Genomic DNA, 26,367 nt, shown 5'->3' on the forward strand with positions numbered 1-26,367 from the left:
AGGTTCTTTGTACAACCAACTGCCCCTTCTCCAGGGCAGGCAAACAGACCAATACTGTGAGAGTGAGTACAAGGTGGCTCAATGAATCATGGCAACCTAAACCTTGGATACATGCTGAGAGCTGTGCTACTTGTCATGACCAGACAGTTACCAATGCGACGGCCAGGCAGGACAGCACAGTACATGGGATCATGCTGTTCCAGGTTAGTCTGCCACAGGCTGACTAACCCTCCAGTTGCTCACCCAATGGGCAGAACACAGTGAAAACAAAGCCAAAGTAAAGTTCAAATGATTCAGGTAAATTTATGGTTACTTATCTGAATTCACTGTACTGTCCAAACTTTTGGAAGTTCACTCCTTATGAACTAGTTTGGGCATGGAAAAGTAGCAAAAGACATTCACTAGCCCATATATATAAAAAAAGAAAAACAACTCATTTTAAAAATTGACATGACAGAAGGATCTCATTCTACAACCTTCTTTTGCAGAATCCAACCCAGATTTATTATGAGGAACAGTATAATAAATTGAATGCAGAATTGTAACATGCATATTTGAAATTTGGGTGGGTGGGCGAAAAAAAAAATAATCACATTCAAATCCAGAATATGTTTGTTCTGTTTTGTCTCCACATGGAAATACTTGGCCTTATATTTTACCCACAGTTAAGAAGTCACTGTTTCCAGTTATCCATACTGGATATCCAGTTATCCCATACTACTTTCCTTTAAAAAACATGTAAAATATCAGGCTTAACTCACCTCTTTCAAATGATTGTAACCCCATTAATCTCAGAGAAGCCCCTTTCATTGAGATAGTACAAAAGAAAGGAGAATCAGTTTTGACTTTTTTGCAGTGCAGAAAGACTAGTTGATTCAGTGGGGTCATCTTTTACTTAGTATACATGGCCATGCAGCGACCGTGGTAGTCTGAAGCCAGCTAATTTGAGCCCTACTGACAACGCGTGTGCCGGCACAAAGCTCAAAGGCAAAATTAATTAAGCATTATTCAGCCCCTTAGGTAGGTCTGGCAGCTTCCATTGAATAGCTAGCGTGGTAACAGTATACCCGCTATCTAATTTCAAACAACTTAAGTAAGCTGCAGTGACTACAGTGTTGTCCTTGGTTCCAAGCTACATTTATGTGATCCGCAAAAAGTACTGGACTTTAAACTTCAGAGCTGTCAAACCAGCACCTTAATAAGCTCTACGGTTTGCAAAGACATTATATACAAGATATATAAAACATAGGCTTATTGGACCTATTGGCCAAATTCTGACACTCTTCTTCATGTCATGTATTCCAAGAAGACACAATCTTAAATAAAATTAATTTCTTCAGTTTTTCATGTAATCACAGAGAAATGAACAGAACCAGCATTACAATCTAATATACTTCCTAGAGTTTCCTGCTTGGCAAAAACTTCGATAAAGTGCATTAAAGTGAAATGAGGTGGAGCATCAGCTCTGTTCACAGCTCTCTAACCACATCCCATGGAATAATGTAAGAAGACAAACGGAGATGTATACTGCAGCTTCATGGTCACAATAACAACAGTATCTCATGGAAGTCCCTGAGTGCTCTGCATGGTTGAAATGGGATTTCTTCTTGCAATATTTGTCATTAATATATGTTCAAGGAAAAATGCAGTTGCAAGAAAAGACATGCTTGAGACTGCAAAATACTTACTGGTGCCTAATTGCTGGAGAACTTAATCAGGAAAAATCGTCTTAAAATAGAAAACAATATTTTTAAGCTACTGAGGGCATTACAATATGTGATTATTTGTTGAATCAGAAACAACTGAAAAAAAAAGTTAAAATGCCAAGGGACTGCTCTTATGTGCACCTGTGTTTTTAATAAAATGCAATGATATTTTTTGGTATTTGACGTAGCTCCCTTTTTGCTGACTCTTCCTTTTTTTCCACCTTTTTCAGTCTCTCTTACAAATTCCCACCCATTCATATAAACCTAAAGTGGACAGCACAAAATCTTGATTACTGAATAATGATCTTGCCTTAGTAAAATAAAAAATCTCAACGAATCATCAAATCCCCAAAAATCTTCTCTTTCTTTCTACTTCCTAACTAAATTACTTAAAAATTGGACTTCAGTAGTGAGCTGTTCAGCACTTAAGGCTTCATTATAAATGGAAAAACATGAGAATTGGAAAAATTCATCAAATATAAAAATGGCTAGGCACATAAATAGCTAGAAACATTCCTTGGCAATAGAGAAAGGAAAGCTTAGATAAATCAGAATTATATGTAATACAATCTCTTAAATGCATTTTTGCTTTATTTGTCTGATTTTAAGAGATGAAGAATGAACACATTATCATTATATGTCTTTAGGAAGCTGATAATAACTAAGCTGTAGTACTAACTACGTGCGCACCTAAAGGTATTAGAGACCAAATATGAATACCACACTACTGAAAATTTATTTTTATCTTCTTACTTTTTCTGCAAGAAAGCTGCCATATAGTACATTAATCAGAAAAAACAGTTTGAAGTCCTCTCAAGGTTGGTCGCTTTTGTCTTTGAAAATATATGATACAAAGAATCATTCAAAACAAGCCTTTTACGGAGGCAACTTGCAGTACATACTTTTGTATCGTACAAATGATCCCAGCTGCTATTAAGATTTGATTTTTATAGCACTTATTGGAATGAAAATAACTGTTGTTTCATATACATGGTGTATGAAAATGTCCAGAAGAACTAAGTATGTGTAGGAACGCGACTTCCCTCCGCCCCTCTCCCCTTAAATTAGAAACTCTTATACAGCAAAATGAATCCTCCTAGGATAAGTAATGCTGATGTATTGGAAATAAATGACTCATTTGTAAATATAGTGTAGACTAACTTACAGATAACTACTTTGCCTATTAGTAAAATGCTAAGAATTACAAATTCTTACACTGAGACCATTCCTGGTTAAACTTGTGGCACATGCTTGTCAGGAATCATTCTCTTGTTTCAAATCAGCTTAATAAGACTTTTTTTTTGTCCTTGAGGTGAGGAATCAGGATGCAAATCAACGTTAAACAGTGGGACTTTGGAAATGTACCTATTTCTCAGGGCAGTACCTTAGTCAGAGCCGCAATTCTCTGAGCCAGCTCAGCCTCCACTTCAGGTAAGGTTTCAGCCTTCCTCATCGTCTGCTGCAGCTTCTGCTCAGCCAGCTCTAGACGCTCTTGCAGCTGTCTGTTTTTGTCTTCCAACTGAAGGCCAAAGACAGATAAACAGGTATAAAAAAAATAAGGATTTGAATTAAAAAATTAAGATTTTCCTTCAATTTCTTGGTAACAGGGAAGTGATCAAAACTCACTAGATAAGCATAGATACTCCACAACCTGGGAGAGTTTATTGGAAAGGTATTAATTCAAGCATGGAACGTGTACGCTGCTGGTCTCACTGATGATGAGTGATTTGAGACTCAAGGATCATATGAAGGTGAAGAAAAGGAGTTGTAAAATGGTACTCGTGAACATGAGCAAAAAACTCCTCTGAGCGTTGTTTATCTGAGCAAAATAAAAATATTGGTGCCAGTAAAATGAGAATTTTCTAAATGGAAATATTGAGTCCTTCTCACAGAAAAGTTTATGTATGACTGAAATGGGACAGAAGGACAACTCCAAAAGGAGAGAATTCCCATCAAAATTCATGAACAAATGCCAATCGTATACTAGGAAATGTTAAAACTGACAATTGTTGCTCAGATAATTCATTCATGATTGTATCTGTGATAACCATTAAAGAGAAACAGGAGGACTTTTCATAACTGCAGTATTTCCTGGCCTACTGAGATGAACTACATGATGAAGACTTATTTAATGGCTTGACAAGTGTTTCCTACTTTCCTGTTCATTCCAAGTAATAGAAGACATAATGAAAAAGGAGTGTGCTTTTAGATTCTTTTTTAATCCTTCAAAAGCATGAAAAGGTAAGCTTTTCACATCACAATGCTGCAAGAAAACTTTAAGTCTGGCTGCATGTACTCTAAGCCGAGTTCCATCAGTCACTGCTTTGAGTAGAAACACCTCCGCAGCACAGCACAACTGACAGTGGCAGCAATAAAAACATTAAGGACAGATGCAGGTACCTTACTTTTCCATTGTTAGGTGGTTTGCTTTTTTTTTTTTTTTCCTAAAAATTGAAGATACCTCTTAAAATAGCCAAAGGAAACTGGAAGAAGCCAGAGAGTTTGAGTTCTGATGCTTTAATTTCCCTGAAAAGGTAGTCACGTACATATATATACATATACACACGTACAGAGGGATGTGTGCATGTGTGTGTAAATATATCTGCATAGAATCATAGAAGCAGAGATTATCAGATCATACAGGCTTATTTCTCATATAGCATTTTATATCGTTTGAAGACGTGATAGGTGAAAAAAAAAAAGAAAAGTCTGATTCTGAGGCTGAGGAGCAATTTCATCTTTTACAGTTTGAATTATACTCATTTCATGTTAGCTTTCAGTTCACATTGTAGTCTTCAAATTCCCAAACATTTTTTTCCTGTTCACTTCACACTTCAGCTTGTGGAATCACCACAGAAACAATGTACCATGAGCGAAAACCACACAATCATGTTATATTCTTTTTCTAAAAGTTATTGACAGGTAGTTTATCTATGCACTACTAATACATGAAATCACTAGAATCTTTTGTATGCAAATTTTGGTCCTTCCTGCAGAAGGAAATTTCTTTTGCTTATACTATTTTTGGGTTTTGCTTATTTTTTTGTTTGTTTGTTTAAAATTAAATTCAGAAAATCATTACATAAGAAGCAAAGATAATCCTTTACTTAGGGAATATGACTATGTGCATTTACGAAAGACACTATTAGAAAAACACAGTTATTTTACAATGTTGAATGTACGCATTGATTTGGTATTCATGGTTGTAGTAGCTGATACAGAGCTGCGAAGTTGAACAATTTAGGTTTTTCAGATTAACTGATGTGTTGATTAAAACTGAACAGATTAACTTAATGGAAACCTCCTACTGTAGATCTGCCCCCATTTTTGCATTCATTTTCATTGTTTATGAAGAAAGCAACTGACTACTGCAGCTACTGCACCTGACGTAGGATGGCTTCCTTGTTTGCCAGTTCATTTTCCAGCTTATCGTTCATGTCATGTATGGAGGTGGATTCTCTCTGTGCACTGAGGTAGCGCTTCTCCAGTGTAGTTATTCTTTCTTCCATATCTTCCTTTTGTGCCATTGCCTAAAGCAACAAACAAAACCATCAAGAACCATGCAATTAAAATGGTATGTAATTTTGTACCAGTTTAATTTTCATGCTAACAGTAGACAGGGATGTAAGCCATGCTCAGCAGTAATTCTGCTGTTTTAAAGAGAATTTATTTCTTTTGGGATTTCTTGTAACTATGATATTTAAAGTGGTAGCTGTTGAATAGAGCAAACAGAAACAATCCTCACCTTTTGTATATTTTTCTAGTCTCTGTATTTTTCAGTGCAAAACCACAGCAAATGTAGCTCACATTTACTTGTTTGCTTCTTAATCAACAGTCGGCTTGATTAGAAAATTGAAAAACTGCTACAGTTACCTAACAATAGAAATATAGTGCAGTGATGTGGGGAAAAAAAATGTATATGCACATTTCTACTCTTATTCCTGTGTCCTGCTAAAATTTTCTGCCAAAGTACATGTAGCAGACAGCAGGTGACATGTCCTGAAATTTCAGGAAAACAAGTGACCACAATGTTGGATACATAACATAACCATAACATACGGGTACATGGTCTGTACGTGTTACAGATAAGGATTTGTTTAAAATCTTGAGCTGTTTTTACTCATGTATTACAACCTGGCCTCTCTGAAGTCAATAGCTGTAATTTAGACAGATAATTCATTAGTCTGTCTATTACATTGTTTATTTCTCCTCAATTAATTTAAGTGAAAACAGAAAGTTCTATTAGTCTTAAACTTGTGTCTGGCTCTTGAGAAGACTTACGTGTTGCCACGTAATCTTTCACAAGGAAAATATTTACTGATGAGCATGTCTTGCTGTTTGTGTTATATTACATTATGAAAGCAGTGTTGAAGTAAGTGAGATTATTTTTCAAGTAAGACACAATGAACATATAAATTGATCCAAATAAGCAGTCCTAAAATGAGCCATATCCAGGCAATCTTTTTGCATATTGCTGTGAAAAAACCCCATAAAAATAGTAATTATGTATGCAAATCATTAAAAACACACAGAAAAAAAAAAAATCCAATAATTTACCCAAGTTACACAATACTGAACTACCTCTCTTGTTGTAGGTATTTGATTTTCTGAATCGGGAAGACTATCTTTTGTGGCCATATGAAATAATGAAGACAGGCATTTCTACCTTTACAAATACCTTTCGCAGCAGATTTTGCACTTACATTTGGTAATTATTATACATGCAAATGTATTTCATGGCCATTTTGGTTAGGAAGAAAAGGGCTGAAAGCAGGTAAGCCTGTAGCTGGTGTAAGGTGGTATTTAAGGGAGAAACAGCAAGTGGCAATCAAGTGTCTTTGGAACCGCAATACTTATCGAAAGGTAAATGAGAGTGTAGATATTAGAGACCCCTAGTGATATAATGCAGCAGTGGTGGAAAAGGAGAAACATGTCAGTGCAAATTATTTTTTGTAACTGGATAAAAATGATACAATACTTTAAAAGAGGCAGAATACAGTGATGTGAAGCTGCTTGGAGGCTGTGTCAGGCATCAGAAGTTCTGAAGGAAGATTTTCTCCAGAATGCTAGAAATAACAGGTTAAATATATACACACACATGCATATATACACACACACAAATCCATAGGAAATACCTATATTGTAGAAAGCAAGTGTAACAGAAAGATAACTACTCTAATTTCAAAATACCAAAATAGATTCTAGAAGCTAGCCTTCCACATATCTTGAGCTCCATGCATGAGAGAAGATACTCTGGAGAGTACTAAGGAGCACAATAAATTTAAGAGGAGGAAAGAAAAACAAAAATTGAATTATACTTCCATTTATTGAGAGAAAGGAATAGCATATCATAACAGGGATAATGAAGTTACCACACATGAGTAAATATTATAATTGATTATATAAATAACACCATTTTATAAAACAGCCCAGGAGTTTTAAAAACTTACTTTACACATCTCTGTTTAACAGAGTTCATCTTAAAAACTTGAAATAGCTGAAAACTTGACAGAGTGCAATCTAGTAATGCTAAACTACAAAGGAGTTGGCCTTTCTCCTACTAGAGTTGCACATATACGCACCCACATTTAAGAACATGGTTTTATAAAGAGATTTCTAGTATTATTTCTTAATGTACATTTTGTGTTTTCTATGTACAAGGGATTTTATCCGTGCTCAACTTTTGCTGCCCAAATTCATTGGCCTCTATCAGTCTGTAGTGGGTACCACAGGAACAACAGTCAAGAAATAGGAGGCAAATATGGTGAACTCCTTACCTCTCTAATGTCTCTTTGATATTTACTGTTCATTTCTTCCGTTTTAATGAGCTCCTTTCTGGCGGTCTCTGCTTCCTGCTCTACCTCTCCCACCCGGGAAGACAGTGCAGCCAAACGCTCCTTCATTTGTGCCATTTCATAGTTTTGCTTTTCCAGTAGTTCCTGAAGTTCAACAACTTGACTGGCTTCATCATTTGAGTCTATGGAGCCATTTGATAAGCGCTGTTAACAGAGAAGTGACATTATTTATTAATTACCTTTTAATGTGGACTCTATCTGAACAATTTCTAAAACAAAGTTTATTTTTAAAATTACAAAAGCAACTAGGAGGAGAAAAACACAATCGTTTTCATGGTAAAACAGGTGTTGTTATGAGAAAATGGCAAAAGATTAGTATTCATTCATAACAAGGGATTCCAGAACTCAACATCAAATAGAGAAGTAAATGTTTGCATTAAGAGCAGAACACCATATAAAAATAGGTTTAGTTTGACGTTATGACTATTCAAGTACAAATTGCAACAATACCACTCCTAAAAAGAACCAAATCACATGCATACCTCTTAGCTAAACTTACACAGCATTTAAACTTAATCAAGGTCTATTTCACTTGCAAGGTAGGCCACACTGCAGACAGGAAGCAACACTAATAAATCGCAAATTCACTTCCAGTGAATTAAGTGCTTAGAGTCTGGACAACATACCGGTTAGGTCTACATTAGAAACAAGTTCTGCTGAAGTACTTTGTGTGCTGCTGAAAGCCCTGGCATGAATATAGTTATAAAGGAAAAAAAAAATAAAAATCAAGAGTCCAGAACTCACATTGCATTTGGAATATGATTTATATTGCAAATAAATAATCTCAGGAAAGAAGTATGATCGCTAGCAGGACTTGCTGGCATTGCCTCATTATACTAGAGAGTCACAATAATGATTTCCAGCATAGGCTAAGCCAGGGTTTCATAAAAATTTAATTTTCTCATGTCAAAAAATTAGGCAAAAAGAACAAGCAAAACTAAAATGATTTGATTTTGACCTATAACATGAAAAAATAAAAACAAAGTAGCCCAACCTGTCATTAACTTTCTTGATTACCCGCAATTTTATCAGTTAAATTTATATTATGCAATATAAGAACACAGTATTTCACTGCAATTGTCATTTTAAATAGGTTATGATGCTCTTTGAGATCCATACAGGAGTATTGGTCCAAAAGGTGCTTGTTGACGTTCAGATGGTAGGGCGTATAGCAATGTATATATGAAGTATTCCTTGTTGACATTCAGATGGTAAGGTGTATAGCAATGTATATATGAAGTATTCCTAGCAAGACCTGAGAGGAAAAACCAAGCTTGCTTTCATTAGCACTTCTGTATTATTATTTTCAAAACATATTTATACAGAAATCTTCTAGGAAATTCAAAGAAAATTACTTTGCTTAATGGCTTTAAAAACACTTTTCCCCCAATCAGCCATAAAATGAACCCAGATCAAGACCACCTGCCCCCTCTGCAGATCATTGAATAAAATTATTTACTCTAAAAATTCATTACTTCAAGTAACTCAGTTCCAGAATTGTTTTCTTTATACTAGTTAATTATATTATCTTGACATTTTATGTTAGCTGCTAAACCACCATTGATCTACTTTCAGGACACCATGATAAAATGACAATAGCAATTAAAAAACTTATTTACACTCAGTTTGTTGTTTGGAAAGTGTACAGTTAGTTTACTTGAATCAGAATCCTATTAATATGCAGTAATCGCATATGTAAACGAAATAGTACTCAAACAGGATAAAACATTTTAACCATCATACTTTATCCCATTGTGTAAATTTGAGATAACTTTTTATCTATGCTATTTATAATCTCTTTTACAGTTTTAATCTCATACAGAATGTTAGCAGTTGTCACAGATGAACAAATTTTACTTTGCATTGAATTTGCCCCACACCTCTCTGAATAGTAGTCCAGGAATTGCTGCAAGATTATAATGTGCCAAATACCAAATCCAAAAAGCAATAAATGGCATGTGATCATGTACCTTACGGGATATAAACCATTTTCATTTTGAAATAGCAAGCTGCAATATCTAGGAGTATGTTCACTGACAGAGAAATATTTTCAGTAATAAAACTTTTCTCATTAAGATATTAATAACCAAAACACATTTAATTTAAATATGAAATATATATTTTTTTCTATTAATTTACTTAATATCTGAGACTTCTGGAAAGACAAATAAAAATGTGTTTAGAATTAATCTCTCACCACCAGACAAATGCTGTGATTGCCAATTATGCATGCATACATTTTTATTTAAGCCCATAAAGGTCCCTCAAAATTCTTTGATGAACTCTTTTGCTTTATATTATTCCTGTATTCCTATATAGAGCTGGTTGGTATTTAAAACTTCCAACTTATCAAAAATGTCAATATTTTATTTTTTTTAGTACAGTTGTGATGAAAAATGTTTTCTTTAAAAACACATTTAAAAATAAAAAAGCTCAAAATTTGGTATTTTTAGAATTTTGAAGCATGCTTTAAAACTTTACCTAGGGATTTTAACTGACACTTTGTCACTTCTATGCCTTGCTATTATTTCATGATATATCCATTATATGGGTACATCACATGGACTAATCACTCCAAAAAAACACGGATAAAAAGTCATTAAGCATTAATTCAAGGAGTAACTGACATAACATTCCTCAGGAGGGTTTTATCAACAGTTTTATGGTCGTACATTCCCCTTTCTCCCAAACAAAAAAAGCTCGAACAAGAACGGGAAAATATGTTATGCCAGTAGAAGCAAAAGGCATCCTGTAGATGATGACGATTCAAACGCATTTTCTGAATTAGTGAAAGGAGCAGGAACCTCCCATGCCCCAGAGGAATTCCTATGGAATAAGCTGGGAGACAGAACTGCAGCATCTTCTCTGTTACTGATTTTGTGAAGAATGTCCATGTCACTCATCGATTTTAACAATTTTTTTTTTTAATCTGGTTGCTTTTTTCATGCTGAAATATTTCCTGGTACTCGAAGGGTTTCCTGTTAATGATGTTGTGTATGAATCGCAAGCCATTTGTAAATAAACAATTAGTTGAATACTTATAATAATAAAATCTAAATTTTGAATAAATGTCTGTTCATTATTATCTGAAACACTAAGGGAAATCTTCTCAAAGACACATGCACACAAAAAAAGTCTCAAAGTAGACATTTTTAACTGTCATATCCCTACACTACCCAAAATCCCCAATGTATGCAAGAAATGGTGTCAAATTAGTATAGTGGGACAAAACTGAAAGTACTGAAAGTAAATGGAAACAATTGGGAAGTCTTTAAAGGAGGGCAAGGATGTTAAAGAAAACTTTTTAACTGGTTGAAACACTCTAGCAGAGAAAATGAACAATGTACATGGTCCCCAGATCTGGATTACAAGTTAGTCATCTTAGTCATCCAGACAAAGTCTTCAACAAATTTCATGATGCTGTCTATCAAACGCGGTCGTGAAAAACCTACATATGGACACATTCCTTAATTTCAATAATTTCACATAAAAGCATCTATTAGTAATGGCTATTTTTCCTTGAAAAAAGAAATGTGGCAAATAGCTCACATGCTTCAATGCCTTTTCTTTTTTTTTACTATTTTATCCAATAAAAGATAGTCCATCTGTTTCTATCACATGTATTTATTTAGACTACAATGCTGCAGAAATAGTATCATCATATATTATTGACTTCATTTTTTTTTTGTTGTTTTTTTGCTTTCTACAGACACAACAGGCACACACAGCCGCAATGTGTGCTATGGCTGCTGCCCACACCATAAGGGGCTCTGCCGCCTCCTCCTGCCCCCTTTCACGCGTTTCTCAGCCAGACGAGAAATCTGGTTGGCATCAGCCTGAAAGACCTAATACAATCTCAGACATCTTTGCTCAGGCTAGTTCAGAGCAAATAAAGGTAAATGAGCACCTACATCTGTTCGCAGCAATGCAGCACTTGCTTTCCTCAACACTGGGAAGAATGAGGGAAAGAGCAACAGCAAGAAGGCAGCCTGCTGTGGGGTTTTGGGGGTTGCTTTTTTTCGGTGGTATATCACTACATACCAGATAAATAACTGTGAAATCACTGTCCATACTAAGGGTTTCAGAGATACTTCCACTTCATAAAGAAAGCTTTTACACTCACCCGAATATAGCGAAATGAGTTAGGAGGAGAAACAGAAAGGAGATGAAATAATTGTCAAGATAATCTGATGACAGTGACGGTATTAACTACAAGAGAGGCGGCATACCACAGAGGAAATCAAAGTTCAAAAAATATCCTGTAGGACCAAGTGCCATAAAGGGTAATAAGGATTAAACAAGAAATGGTGGTGGTGGTGGGGGGTCGGTATGTGTCATCTTTGAATTGCTTATGGTCTGTGGAAATGGAGGAGGGAAATAAATGTTCATGTTCCCTACTGCTGAACAGTATGAAAAGGGAGCCAACATCCCTAGTATCAGATTTTCTTTCTTTCAAGATCCAAAAAGCACAGCAGTAAGGCAATCTGCTGCTTGTATAGCAGTGTCAGCAGGGAGAAGGACAGCAAATTGGAGCATTACACATAACAATAAACTCCCCCTAGACCACTGCTTCTCCCCTATTCTATCTGCCATGAAAAAATAAAAGGAAAACCAGCCACAGACTGGTTTATGAGTTAAAACCAAGAACAATGGTAAAAGGAACACCAGGAGAAAGTGTAAAACAAGACTAACCCTGAATATTCTAGCCTCTGTTAATCCATTTCATGTTGCCCTTTCAATTAAGCCTTAGCAATAATACCTAAGGCAAACTGAGTGGAGGTACACTTAAGCTGGGGGAAAAAAATAATAAAAATAATAAAAAAAAAGAGTAAGCACACCAGACCCAGACTACAGCAGTTAACCAAGAAATTGTAAAATTGTCCCAGGCTATTGATTGCAAACTACTTCTCTGTTTTATTTTGTAGAAAGAAACGTACAGTCAACTACATACGTTGCAAAACATACACAGAAACCTAATTTTATAAAGGCAAACCCCAAGAACAGTAAAAAGCACCCCTCAGTGATATTTTTCTCTCCGGTTATAAAACATCTGACAGATATGTTTGGTCTAAATACTATCAACCAGTAATTAATGATGTATTTTGCGCTAGAATTTAACCTCAGAGAGTGGTGAGAAGGAAAACAAGAATATCTCAAGGAGTTACCTCCGAACAGTCAGCAGTGGTGATAGGATTCATTTACTTGACAGAACTCCACATCATTGCCTCTCGCTTTGTGGTAGTATGAGCACAGGTGACTCACACGATGCCCATGTGCATACGCAATGCCGTGTCTGAAGACTAAATTAAGGTCGTTCTAACCACAAGGTACCTTTTTGAATAATTGAACATAATCTTAAAATTCAGAAGCCTGGTCTTTTAGAATTCTTAGAACAAACTAGTATTTTTATGGTGTAAGCACTGGGGCAGTGGTAGTGTGTGGATGGTTTGTGGTTTTTTTTAAACCGGCAAAGTGGGTGCTTTGCGTCTACTCTTTACTAAGACACTCTCTCTAAATTCTTTTTTTAAAGGAGTACTGGCAAGTTCATTGCACCATAAATGCCTAGTGTCAAAACTGAAGTCCTCACCATCTTCTCAAGTCAGTCTACCGTCATTGTGGTTTCTGAGAGTTCATGCTGAACGAATTTCTCTCGAGCTCCCCTCCTAATGTTCAAGGCAACTGTCGGTGTTAGGCTGGCTACCTTTGGCAAATAGCATAAACCAGAAGACTTCTGACACTATGTTACACTAGAGTTATGCCAGAATTCAGTTATCTTTAAAAACATGAAAACTTTTGTTAAGAACACATATTTTGTGTTCATTTGATTACACATATTTTTCTTGACATGCAACATAAAATCTAACATTAAAATGTTTTTTTCAAAGGTCTGCATATAGTAAATTCTATTTGCTAACTATGTGAAGGTTCATTTGTCCGTATAAACTTTGTAAATATATGTAAGCAAAGAACACAAGTTTATGCAACTCCTCTCTGAACCTTGTAACATGACAAATCAGGCCATTGGGTAAAACATACAGAAAAATAAAGCAACAGATACAAACTAAGGTTTGGCAAGCAATTGTTTTCAGAAAAATCATGATATTTAGAAAAGGCAATAAAAAATAAGACAGAATTTTTTCCAAATAACGGAATGTCATGGCTGTAAAAGCTCTTGGTGACTGGAATATACTGTTACCTGCCTCCAGATATGACATATCCTCATATCTGACATAAGCCTGTGACCCTAACACTTATGGTGACTAGACTTTTTCATTCCCTGTTACGTGATATCTCTTTTTCATTCCCTGTTATTCTAGGATGGCATCTCAACCTAAAGAACCATCACTGACACATCGTTTTGTGAGACTTCTCCCTTCATCTTCTATTAAGGTAGGTGCCAGCTGTTGCTCAGTAATACATACATGTATTTGGTGAGTTGCTCTGACTTCTGGTCAGCCAACTGCTGATATGGCACCTGAGATATGAAAGTTTTCCTGTACTCCATATGCAATATACAGAATTTTGATGGTATAAATCACTTTAGAAATAAATACTTTAGAAATATTTTGGAAATACAACATGATCAGTACTAGCTCCAATTTTAAATCCTAAATTATGTTTAGACTCTCTTTGAACCAAGAGAATTCCTATGAATAATACAAATATAGAAAATTCAACATGAAAAAAAGTAGGAAAGAAGTGCCATTTTAAAAGTTTTAAAGCTTTAAGAACAGGTGGGGGGTTTTTTGTTGTTTTTGTTTTGGTTTTTTTTTAAAGCTTTTAAAACAGCTAAGCAGAAAAATTGGAAAATTTTGTCCCAAATGCCAGGGGAAAAGATTATTTTTTGCCCTGTAGTGGTGGAGATGTTCCTTTGGACTTAGAAAAGCTGGCCATGATGGACAGATCATCAGGGGAAGAGACAGAAATACAGTATATTTCTCACGTCAAATAAACTTGTCTGAATTCTGTAGTATAAAAATACTAAAAAGGAAGTAAAATAATCACCAAAGGAAGCTAAATTATACACATCGCTTGACTTCATGAAAGTAAAAGTTAATGCTGCAAAGAGTAACATTTGCTGACACTGTGTGAGATGTAAGAATAAATGAATAACAAGGTACCAAAGATGCTTTTTACTATAGTGTAGAGTTCTTCCACCCCTATTCCATTCAAATACCTCACGCAAAAGCTTTAAAAGAAAGTAAATGATATTAACACAGATCCATAGCTATGTGATAGCCCAATCACAAGTGACAACTAAGCAAGCAAAAGCAATACGATCATCATCCATATAATCAGCACTCAAAACAGAATGTGAAAAGCCATGCCTAAAATAATAGCATTACACCTAAGCTGTCACAGCCACTCCTGTGGTTGGATGCCTCATCACATTTGAAGGCTATGCAACTTCTCTAAGTTGTTCCACATCTTTTGGTCTGTGTCAGGCAGTAATCTCATAATCATTCGACATATCCTCTTCAGTTACTCTAACTCTAATCAACTATCAGAGCCAATGTTCTCTCAAACTGAACTGTTTCTTCCCCACCCCAATACTGATGTAAAAACAGCTACCTTCTCCAGCACTTTTCTCTTCAAACGTCCTCACTTTCTTGCTCTTTCTACCAAGCCATCAAAAGACTCCGGCTTTTATTACTGCTTTAAAGATCTGGAATAACTCCACTTCCTCATCAGTTTTCAGCTCTTATTCTTCTTTCTGATGCCTGTGATCACCTGTCACACTTTACTCACTTTGCAAAATCGGGGAGGGAAAAAAAAGTTTACTTGACGGGTGGGCATTTTTCTTCTTGTTGCCGGTGTCTTCCAGATGCATGCTTATTTCTCTTTTACACTATTAGAGTTTCTGAGATCTTACAAAGGAGAGAGAAATCAGTTCCTGATTCTTTATTATAAGGGTTAGTTAGCAGCCCAAACCAAATTATACAAGCACACACACTCCACACCCCCCCTTTTTTCTTGGCTAAGTCCTTTTTCTTAGTAGTCTCACCAGCCTCCCAGTAGAAGTGACTGGCCTGGCAACTCCTTGCAGTAAGTCAGCCAGCCAATGCTGTCCACTAGCACAATGCTTGAAGTGTAAAATTCAACTGCAAAGGTAACGAGAATTTTAAAGCAGTGTTTTAACAGGCTTTAGATGTAGAAGTATATAGGGGCTTCTACTACGTGAAAAGGAAAAGACAGTTTTATGACTGAAAGACAGTCTAACTTATACGAAACAGAGAGCGCTGATTTCCTGAAAAATTAAAGGCCTGACTGAAAAATTTATTGATTTATCATGTAGATAATGAAGAAGTAAGGCAGCTTTTCAAGATAATAAAATTCCTATGCTATAGTATTGAGCACTAAGTACTCGTAATCATGCAGATATACTAAACTATCAAGCAGAAGAGTACTTACAAAACATTTACCTAGACCCTTTCAGAGAGAATATTGCATAATTTCCCAGGTTTACACCTGAGACTCATAAAGATTTCTAATCCCAGCTGCAGCTTTTATCGGTATTCCCTTTCACTGAAAACTTCTCCCATCCCCAGGTGTGTCAAGCCATCGATCTTCATTAAATCCCTCTCAGCACACACTTCTTTAATTAGATTTATCAATATTAATCCAGAAAGAGATGGTTAGAAAGCCAGAAAGATATGTGCGCTGCTTGGAAACAAACCCATCAACTGGTTATCAAATGTATTTTGTGCCTGAAGCGTATTGTTTCTCTAATTCAGAATGTGACTGCTTTGGGGCAAGGATCACGTCTCCTGCTATTTTTTATAAATCGTGCATTATGACTGCACTCAGTAAACAACAAACTAAAAAGTCCTTACAGCAAACTTTCTCTAAGTTACAAACACCCCTTTAGTGGTTGGTGTTCTGTCCTTACTAAGTCCTCTTCTAAACTGGTCCTTTGATAAGGGCTCCACATGTCCCGCCTTCACTCCTTTCTCTGCTATTCCACTATGTTACCAGTTAAAGGGGAAGATTTTTTTATCTGTTCATTCAAAACAGAGGAGCACATGTGAGATAAATTAGTAAGTAAAAACTGAAACCGAAAGTTTTCTTCTGCAATTTTCTACTAACCAAAGTGATCAGAAAATCCAAAAATAGTCAAGTCCAAAAAATGGAACACATTCTGATGATTGTTCTGAAAGACAGACCTGTTACTTTAATAATATTATTCCATTTTAATTTTATTTGATGTGCAGTCTCAAGGTTTTAGCCCACTGTGTTTGCTTTTACTCCTACTGGATACAATGTCTATAATTGTTGTCAATGTTTTAACAGATTTTAGTATTTATAAACTACTGGCATTTGATTTAATTATTGGAATATGTTAGTGTTATGAGTAAGAAGAAAAACTCTGATTCTTAAATAAGTTGAATGTGACTGCCTGAGGTATACTATAAAGCAAAACACCCCCGTAAAAAGTAATTATATACAGCTCTGAGTTCCTCATAAAATGCAGCATTTTTTATTTAGGAGAAAAAGGTTTTTGTTGCAACAGAACTACCAGACTGTTTTACCTATCCTGGTATATGTAGCTGTTTCCATGTGCCTAAAATATTCTGTTCTATTATTCTGAGGGGAAGGGAACAACCATGCTGCTAAAACTGCCCTTACTACAGGTAGGACCAGGGTAGTATACTTCGTAGAAAAACTGGGTAAACCCACAAAACTAGTTAATGGGTTTTAACGGTACAGTTATGGATCTTGGAATAAGAAAGAGTTCCCTTATAAGCAGGTTCTAGGCATCATAGTGACATATCAAATATTAAAAAAAAAAAAAAAGGCACCAAATAGGCACAAACAGGCTTTGTATTTTACTAGTGTTTACAAGTTGCAATTACAAATGTCAGCAATAAAGTTTTAAAATAGAAACAGTATGCTTTCAAAGAGAAACACTCAGATTTACACTGCACTTAAATGCTTAGCTTTCATGTCTTCAGGGTAACAGAAATCCAGGCTGAAGTGCTTTGTCAAGCAGGAACCCGCCTATGCATACAAGGCATCTTTGAGGATAAAAATAGTCATTCCCCAAGCCAATTAATCTCTTTTAAAACCCCATTAACCACCTAAATATATGAAAATTCATATACTTCCAACCTAAGGGTTGTGCTGAAATGCATCTGTGGGCTTTCTTTTTGTTTATTCTTTCTCAATAAGGTAGAAATCCACTGGTCAAAGACATTCCTGCTTTTACAGGAGATATAGACTGGTTTTGCCCATCAGCTCCTGAAACATTATTCCAGAGCTGAGAAAGCCAAAGATCACTTGGCAACAACACCTGCACAGCTACGCTTTCATCTCGAGGATGTATGTTTCTTCTGAGCTATGAAGCTTATGATCAAGGACTGATGAGGACACCAACCCTCCTTGTCCCAAAGCTTCATCATCATTTTGGGCTTGCTTAGGATAAATAACCTCCTCTAGTATTGCTGGTGCAATAATTTGAGGTGGCAGATAATCTTTAGTGACACTTTACTGACACCTTGCACTCAGGTTTCTCCAGAGGTACACCAGGTGTGGTCAATAGCCCCTGCTCATACTGCCAGGAGGGGCTCATCTGTTGTCATTCACTGCTGGCTGTTTCAGATGGGAAACCATCAATATTGAGAAGAGGTGCATATAAGCTACCCCCCTGCAGAATGGCAAGCTACTTCTTCATTTTTTGCACCACTGCAGGGCTTCACACCTGCCCAGCTTCTTTCCTTTAACATCCCTGCATGTATCCTCCATTGGTATCACCTTGATCTCTAACACTGTTCAGTCCCACCTTTGCTGCTTCCTAATAGATTTCCCAATGGGCACTTTATTCACTGGGAATTCTGCTTTTCCTGGCCTTCACTTGTGGGGAAATCAGGCTATCGTGCTTACAGATCAAGTGAAGGTGGCAAGTGGTGTCCAGTGGTCACAGACCTAGATAGGAGAATCTCTGATAATAGAAATGGTTGCATCTTAATTCCCATAGCAGGTGATTTATGTCAGGTTTTTTTAAAACAATTTTTCAAAGTTCTTTAAAGCCCTTCTGTTTGCGTAAGCTGGCCTCTTTGCAAGTTTCTGTATTTGCTAGCTTTTAAATTTCTCTTGCCTAAATCATATAGCTTAGAAGCTTTATCGTCATAAAGCAGAAATTTTAATGTACCTGGTTGAGGTCCCTCCTAGAAAACATTTGTGACCTTACCTGTGTAATGACCTGGCATCCACCTGCCAATGAAAGCAGCTCGCAGTGCAATCTGCAATCTGTTTCAGGCACAAAAAGCTAGACCTAAGAAACTCCTCGTTGCTTGTTTTGTTTTATTTTGTTTTGTTTTAAATCAGGATAATTCCATGTTGAAATCCCTAATACTTTCCTATAGCAGTTGTTTCACAAAGTTTGGAATTTTGTGAAATCATAACTAAAAGCCATTCACTGTTTATCTTAGAATTTTTCCTTTGTTTGTTTTGTGAAATAATAAACATTCATAGTTAATACTTCTCATTACTCCCATTTTACCATTATTTTCTTTTGAGCTGTTTCATTTATACTTGATAATGAGCCTCCATTTATGATTACAACTTGTCACCATTAATAAGATTTCTATTTCTTAAAGATTAACTAGCTTGATTTCCCTTACTGCTCATTTAAAAAAAAATAAAATTACTATGTACCGAGCCATTGCTTTATAGAAATCGATTTATGGTACAGTAGGACAATTTCCTTTTGAACCAAATTTTTTGTCTTATAAAAATATATGTACGTAAACTACTTTCTAGAAAATGTATAAACTCTCATTTTAGCATTCTTGGAATGGTCTGGATTTTTTTTAACTCTTAATTTTCACTATTAGCTTTTTCATAATTTTGCTAATATCAGTGTAGATAAACAGACTAATACAACTTTGATCATATATTTTTAATTAGTGGCATTACATTAACTTTTCAGTTCTCTGGCAATGTCTCATTTTTCCAAATGTTTTTGAAAAAGAAAATGAATGGCCCAGAAAAATTCTTGGACTGTTCTTTCAATCCTCTTGAGAGGAAGTAGCTTAAAAGTATTTAGTAACTTCTTTTAGCACCTATTCCAAGCATTGAAGCAATACAAAATATTTCCATGTTCCTGTGAAATGCAGTCAGATTATCTTCCCCTACCCCCAACCCCAGGTAATCATTCAGTACTAACGCTACAAATGAGCTGAACTCCACATTGACATCTTTCTCCTAAATACGCAAGAAGTTATTCCAGCTCCCGAATGGATGTTAAACTTTGACACACCTAAATCTCAGAAAACAGTCCCGTCTTCATGTTTTCCTTGGTAGCCATGCCGGCTAACTCTTTCTGTAGGTAACTTTTACCCGAGGAATCCTCTAATTGCCTATACTGGTTTGGGACTACCTGTTCTGGGAACCTAGGCAAGCTCTATTTCGAGGTCTGCATAGACTTTACCATGTCTGTATCTTCTGGGAAGTCCAAGAAAACAGGAATTATTAATATGGTGATTTCCTGAAGGCACTGCTTAAGTTTTACCCATTTAATTGCTATGACTATCAACCACACAGCTGAAACCTAAAACGTAGGATTTACTCAGACTGACTGAAACTGAACTTTGACCTCCAGTATTATAAGAGGGGGCAAACCATTACCTCATGACTTATTGCTCTCCATCCCTACTGCTGAAGTTGAAGGAATATTTTCTAAATGGATATGCTTAGGGTCCGGGCTTAAGCTGCAGTATCTTACAAAGTGGGGACTTCATAAAATAAGAAGGTAGGCACTAGGTGATAGTAGCAAGGTAGAGAGCAGCTAGTGCAGAGGATATGAATTCGATTGCACTGGTTGATCTGGTGTCAATATGGCCTTCTGTTAACTCCCTATCCAGTATGCTTTCATTACTATCAGGAGCAAAAACTAGTAAGCACGAGCCTGTAATTGAGCTTAACAAGAGCAACTTAAATTGGTTTGCTTAGGAAGCATAGACGTTTTCTGGAAATAATATTCCAGAAAACATTTCATATAAAATTATAATAACGTGTTACTTTGGCTTTCATTCCTCTTTCATTGATGTTTAAATATGCAGATTTCTTAAAGGACAGTTATTCTTATTTCCACTTAGTTCTGTTTATAAGCAACAAGCCCCATGGCTCAAATCAGAAGACAGCTTGCAAAGAAAGTGGAAAATCAGAGATTTTCAGCTCAGCAGCGTGGTTGTGTTTAAAAGCACAAGTGAGTGGGATGTTCACTGTTTTAACAAAATTTCACACATGTGTCAAAGAGTAACATTTTGCAAGGAAGAGGAAAGTAGCTGAACAGTATTTGTTTACCGTATGTTTCTCAACCACATAGATTACTCAAAGAAAAATACACACATAAAATAAACTGCAAAACATGTAAAATTAGTGCTTGCAGTGCAAATGCACCCTTCTAAATTGGATTGCCTATAAAATAAATGAGTAATGATGAGTGTTATTTTTGATAAGTATGATTTATGTCACTGTTCATCAAATGCCATTAGGCAAAAACGCACAATTAGAGATCCAAGCAGCAGCTCTCCTCGTTTCAGCTGTCTGCCAAATGTTATGTTATGCTTGCATTTTAATTTAATAACTGTGAAGCAAGAGAGGAAGATATGCACCTTGGTTTTTATCCATCTGGAAAACTATGGCTTGGAAGAAAACTTCATTTCTAAATCAGATATTCTCTACCTTTTTTTCTCTTCCAGTCTTAAGTGGCAAATACGTAGCCTAAATTCTATATACCAATTTCTAATTTAAAGAATGATAAGTAAAATGCTCTTCACTTCTCTCTGTATGAACGTGGACATGAATCTGAAGAGTATATATAGGCAGCACAGAGGAAAATGACTTTTTCTAGTTTTTAAGTATCTGTCATCTCTTTAAGGGCTATTTTGGCAGCAGTTTTTGCATATATACCCTTTCACCTATACATTTTTGCATATACGTGCCACTATGCCTTGCTCTTCTGTATGTGAAGTGCAGGGGATCACTCAGCAGGATACAGTATCCGTAATTGTAGCATTACACAAAAAAATTCCAAGAAAAGTTTGTTATAAGCTGTGGGTCTAACTCAATACCCTATCTAAGACCAAGGACCTGCCCATTTGCATTTCCTCTCCATTTAAACAAGTTCATTTTTGTTATACTGGTTTCAGTTGGCATACAATATTCTAAAGGGCTGTACCATAAAATAGTCACATTACAAAAACCTAACACCAAATTATTTCTCATATTGATTGTGTGATCCAATGAAAACTAACATTTTATACCTTTTCATGAACCTTTTGCCCTGGCTCCATTCCTTCAATATGCTCGGATTCGGCAGGTCCTTCACCAGCTGCCATTTTCCTTTGAATGTGTGCATTTTGTTCACGCAAAGCTACAATCTGCAAAAGAAGTAAAATAAGTGGTCAATATACATAAGAAATGGAAAAACAACTGAGCAGACAGCTTCTTAAATCTATTAATATTTCTATCCTGTATTGGCCATTTTTAGCATTTGCAAAATCATAGAATCATAGAATGGTTCAGGTTGGAAGGGACCTTAAAGATAATCTAGTTCCAACCCCCTGCCATGGGCAGGGACACCTTCCGCTAGACCAGGCTGCTCAAAGCCCATCTGCCTGTGCATGCATAAATATTTAAAACCCAGACATATTAATAATGAATAAAGGCCATTAAGGATACAAAGGAACAAATAAATGGCACTATAGTCAACATTGTTTTATCTTCTATCCTTACTTTGTGCTAGGGTTTTGTTGGGTTTTTTTAACTTGAAAGATGAAAGAGCTGTTAGGGACTGATTTTTTAACGCTGCAAGAACAAGACTCATTCATTCATAGAGAACACAATGGATGCCAAACTGGTGTTATAGGAAAACAGTGCCAAAAGGTTATGAATCCAAACCAAGCTGCGTAAAACAACGTTCTGGCTTTCTGTCAACTTCCCATCTGTTAGTAACTGCAACATACGTTTTAAGTGGTTTTTTGTTAAGAAAAACATGTAGGTAAAAGTCCTCTACTGTGGTATTCATTGACTATTTTAGTGCAAATACAAGCAGGTTTTCTCATATTAAAAATATTGTTTTGTTTACTGGTAGCGCTATTAAAAATCCCATGCAGCTACTGGAAAATAAGCTGCTTTCTCTCTGACTTAGTAGTTTACTCTCAGACAATACACAGGATGGAGAGTCAGGTCCTAAAAAATTTTTACATGGTATACTATCATAAGTTGCAAGATCTGGCTAATATAAAACTTATTTACTTTGATTAATTATACAGTTAGATCTCTCTGTGCCATTCTGCTTTCATGAGCAAATACAACAAATGATTTACCAAAGGGATAACATTATGTATTAAACACAGCAGAACACTGGTAGGATGTATAGATGCTGTTTTTGGAAAGCTGGGGAAAATTTAAAGGCTTCTGTCACTGCACTGTGTCTGCATAAATCCTGAGTCAGAAACACCCTAAAACACTGTCCTGTCCTAGAATACAAAAGCACGGGGTAGGAGGGAAGGTTTAAGGCAGTACTACGTGGTAAGCACATACAGCAGCCAAGATTTTGTGGAATGTTTAATTTAATTTAATTTAATTTAATTTAATTTAATTTAATTTAATTTAATATTAAAGATCTATTTCCTTTGATCTGAATAATTTAATTCTTTAATTATTTTTTTCAAATGGCTTTTTTAACTTATGTTTAAGTTCTTATTGTAAAGAACATTTCAATCAGCACTTGAGATCTCAGGGACACACCACTTTAAACAATTCTTCCTGAATATAAATGTTGAAAACTGTTGTGATATGAGTCAGGCTGATTCACTGCTCACTAAATTACAAGTTACAGCCCTTGTACAACTTGTGTGACTCCCACTGATTTCAGTGCCAAGACTGAGACTTGAGGGCAACATTTCATCCAGAGCAATTATAGGAAAATAGAAGAGAGGGAATTAAAACTGTCTGAGACAATCAGTGTCTTTTGGGTTTGTACAAATACACTGAGCTTTAAAATGTTTCACTTAAATAAGAGAATTAGGTCTGTCTTAAATAACATAAAAAGGTCTTTATAATCTCATTAGCATAGCCTCCCTTTCTCCATAGGGATCGGAAGTTTAATAATTTTTTTTTTTCTGGATAGCTTCACTCATTTCTTTTTCTTTATGGTTCCAATGGTTCTCAAACCTAAACTACAGAAAGTATGGTATCCATCAAGCAAAATAAGCCATCGATTAGTGCTAAAAGTTACTTTCAGGTAGATCAATGGAGATGCTTCAATGTATACATTATAAAATTATGATCTATGGAGAGTAATTATACATCATATGAAACAAATGTGAAATCACAGGGTATGTTAACTGACAGCCAACAATAGATCTGGATCTTCATATGATAATCTTTCATTGATCCATTAAAATGCAGACCTCACTATGCCTTCACTTTGAATTATCATCTGTGTCTAATACAAATCCTTAATCACCCTTTAGCTCAGTAAGAATATTGTGTAAACACTACTGCAAAATTTTATCATTTCATCACATATTCCACAATAGTTTATTTTTTCTTAGTCACTGCGGGTCTTTAGATAGCTAGGATCACTGTTTTCTAAATTAGTAAATAAATAAATAAATAAATATTCAGTTAACCCTTCAAAGTGAAAGGCAAATAAAAGAATACAATATGTGTATCATTATTTGGGGGGATTCACTTGATTTTTGAATGTCTGGGAACAATTTCTTTGCCAAAAATCCATCACTGTTAAAGTTTATTGTTTAAATGGTTTTATTACTGTAATGAATGCAGAGTAACTATATACAGGAACAACACGGAGTTTGAAGTCTGGCACGTCTTAAAAGTTACAGCTCTAGGGTAGTCAGCAGATAACACAGCTAAGTTGTGAAGAATTACACAGCTAACTTGCTTTCATACTTGTTCACTCTTCTTGATTTAAAGAATAAATTAAGGCAGAACTAATGCTCTTAAGGAAGCATGGAAACTCTCCTGTGTCTTACAAATGAACACAAATTTTTTTACTTTTCATTTTGCTGAAACAAAACGTTTTTAATTGCTATCACACTCTTGTTTATTACTTATTTCGTATTTAACTTGAACTTTCAATAATGTGCAAATTATTTGCAGATGTGCTAATTTAATCACTGAACAATTTGTGTAACTTTCTACATGGGTAGCCAAAACACAGCTGAATGGATGATGACAATGAAATACGTGAAAGGGAAGACACGGATGACTAAATTTTTTCCTAGGTAGCCTCTGAATCTTCTTAAATCCTAATGATCATCATTACCACTGCTGTACCCAAAACTGGACAATCAACCTAAACATTCAAGTCCAAATAATACCTGCTAAAATATGATCAAACATATCACATATCTTTTTCCTTATCAACTTCTGATTGCGGACCTTGAATGATTAGATTCCTTTTCTAAATTGCTATCAAAGACGCTGTTTTCCTATTTAGCACACTTGTCAAGATTTGACCTGGACCACGGCAACATGTTTCTATGTGACTCTAATCTAAAGTGAGTGTAAAATTGCAGAGATGCCAGTTTCTCCACAGTTAAGTCTAAAGATAGCATCCTGTTGCAAGTCTAAATTTGGCTCCCTGCTAACTTTGCCAAACTCAGTCAGCTGAACTGAAAAGTTGCTTTTTGATTGAGAAAAATGAAACAATGGCTGTGAATTAAAGAAGATTCAAATGTACAGTATTACTCTTCTAGTTGGACCTTTCTAACTTTTGTGGCTTAATCCCATGAAAATGTAATAACCTAAAGAAACATTCCTTTAGCTTGTCCTCTTCTCACAGGCATGTTGATCTTTAACATTCTTCTCACTTTTGTAGTCAGTTTTTATGACTGACAAGGGACAATTTTATAACATTGAAACTTTAAAGAACTCCCATCAACTTAGATTCTGTCTTCTGGATTTCAAAGGTACATAGAAACAAATGGCATAATTTCTAAAGCCTCACTCTGTCACAATCATTCCAAACATATCCTTACACAACTTTTCTACCTTTTTGTCTCAAATCTAAGATATTTTCTAAAGCCCAGCTATTTGATTGATAAACATCCCTACTATATAAATTCTCTCCAAAATATCAGACTTTGTGTCTATTATCTAGTGACATCACTGAATCATATGTTTTTTACGAAGTTAGGATTCAAGAATTCAGATTCAAAATTACAACTGGTTTTCATTTCCATAAATGACCAAATATACATCTCATGTGTGTACACTTGAAAACAATAGCCTAAATTCAGGCGTTAAGGGAATATTAACTCCAAATATTAAAATACACCATAGCATAGAATATCAATACGTAAGCCAGAACTGATCTGAAGAACTACCTGATGTTATAGAACCATATCCATCAGCCACGCTGGTGAAAGGACAATGCAATGAGGCCATCATTTCATAGTGAATAAAGATTACACAAGACTATAAATCAGGAAGCAATAGAATAAATTCCGTCTTTTTAGCAAAGGAAACCCTCTGATTACTGTCTGTAGTAGGACACCAAGATATACAAATGAAAAAAATAAATGATCCACATTGTAGTTGCAAAAACTACCAAACTGTGAAGAATAACCAAAAAAGAAAGGAAAAATCAGCATGCAAAAAATGTCTACATCTGAGCCAGACTCATTGGACAAAATAAAAATAAACTGGAATACACAAACTATACATGAAGGTGCAACAGATTTATTCACGGTGCCAAGTCTCTCACAAGACACAAAATGAAGTAGGAAAAGCATTTCCTCTACATGTTTACTTTGGGTATTTTACAA

The 26,367-nt window shown here is 35.6% G+C and overlaps 1 protein-coding gene across 16 annotated transcripts in view; it reads right to left on the reverse strand.

The window, feature by feature from the left end:
* Positions 1-26,367, reverse strand: part of PPFIA2 (PTPRF interacting protein alpha 2) — a 341,503-nt gene that overhangs the window by 62,290 nt on the left and 252,846 nt on the right. For all 16 annotated transcript variants that reach the window (XM_074574254.1, XM_074574223.1, XM_074574193.1 and 13 more), the window contains 4 exons: positions 21,829-21,945; positions 7,484-7,705; positions 5,090-5,236; positions 3,091-3,225 (listed from right to left, as the gene is read on the reverse strand). In XM_074574254.1, the coding sequence (XP_074430355.1) occupies positions 3,091-3,225; positions 5,090-5,236; positions 7,484-7,705; positions 21,829-21,945 (621 nt within the window). The remainder of the gene's footprint in view (positions 1-3,090; positions 3,226-5,089; positions 5,237-7,483; positions 7,706-21,828; positions 21,946-26,367) is intronic.

Source organism: Larus michahellis, chromosome 1 (assembly GCF_964199755.1).
Source record: "Larus michahellis chromosome 1, bLarMic1.1, whole genome shotgun sequence".
NCBI lineage: Eukaryota > Metazoa > Chordata > Aves > Charadriiformes > Laridae > Larus > Larus michahellis.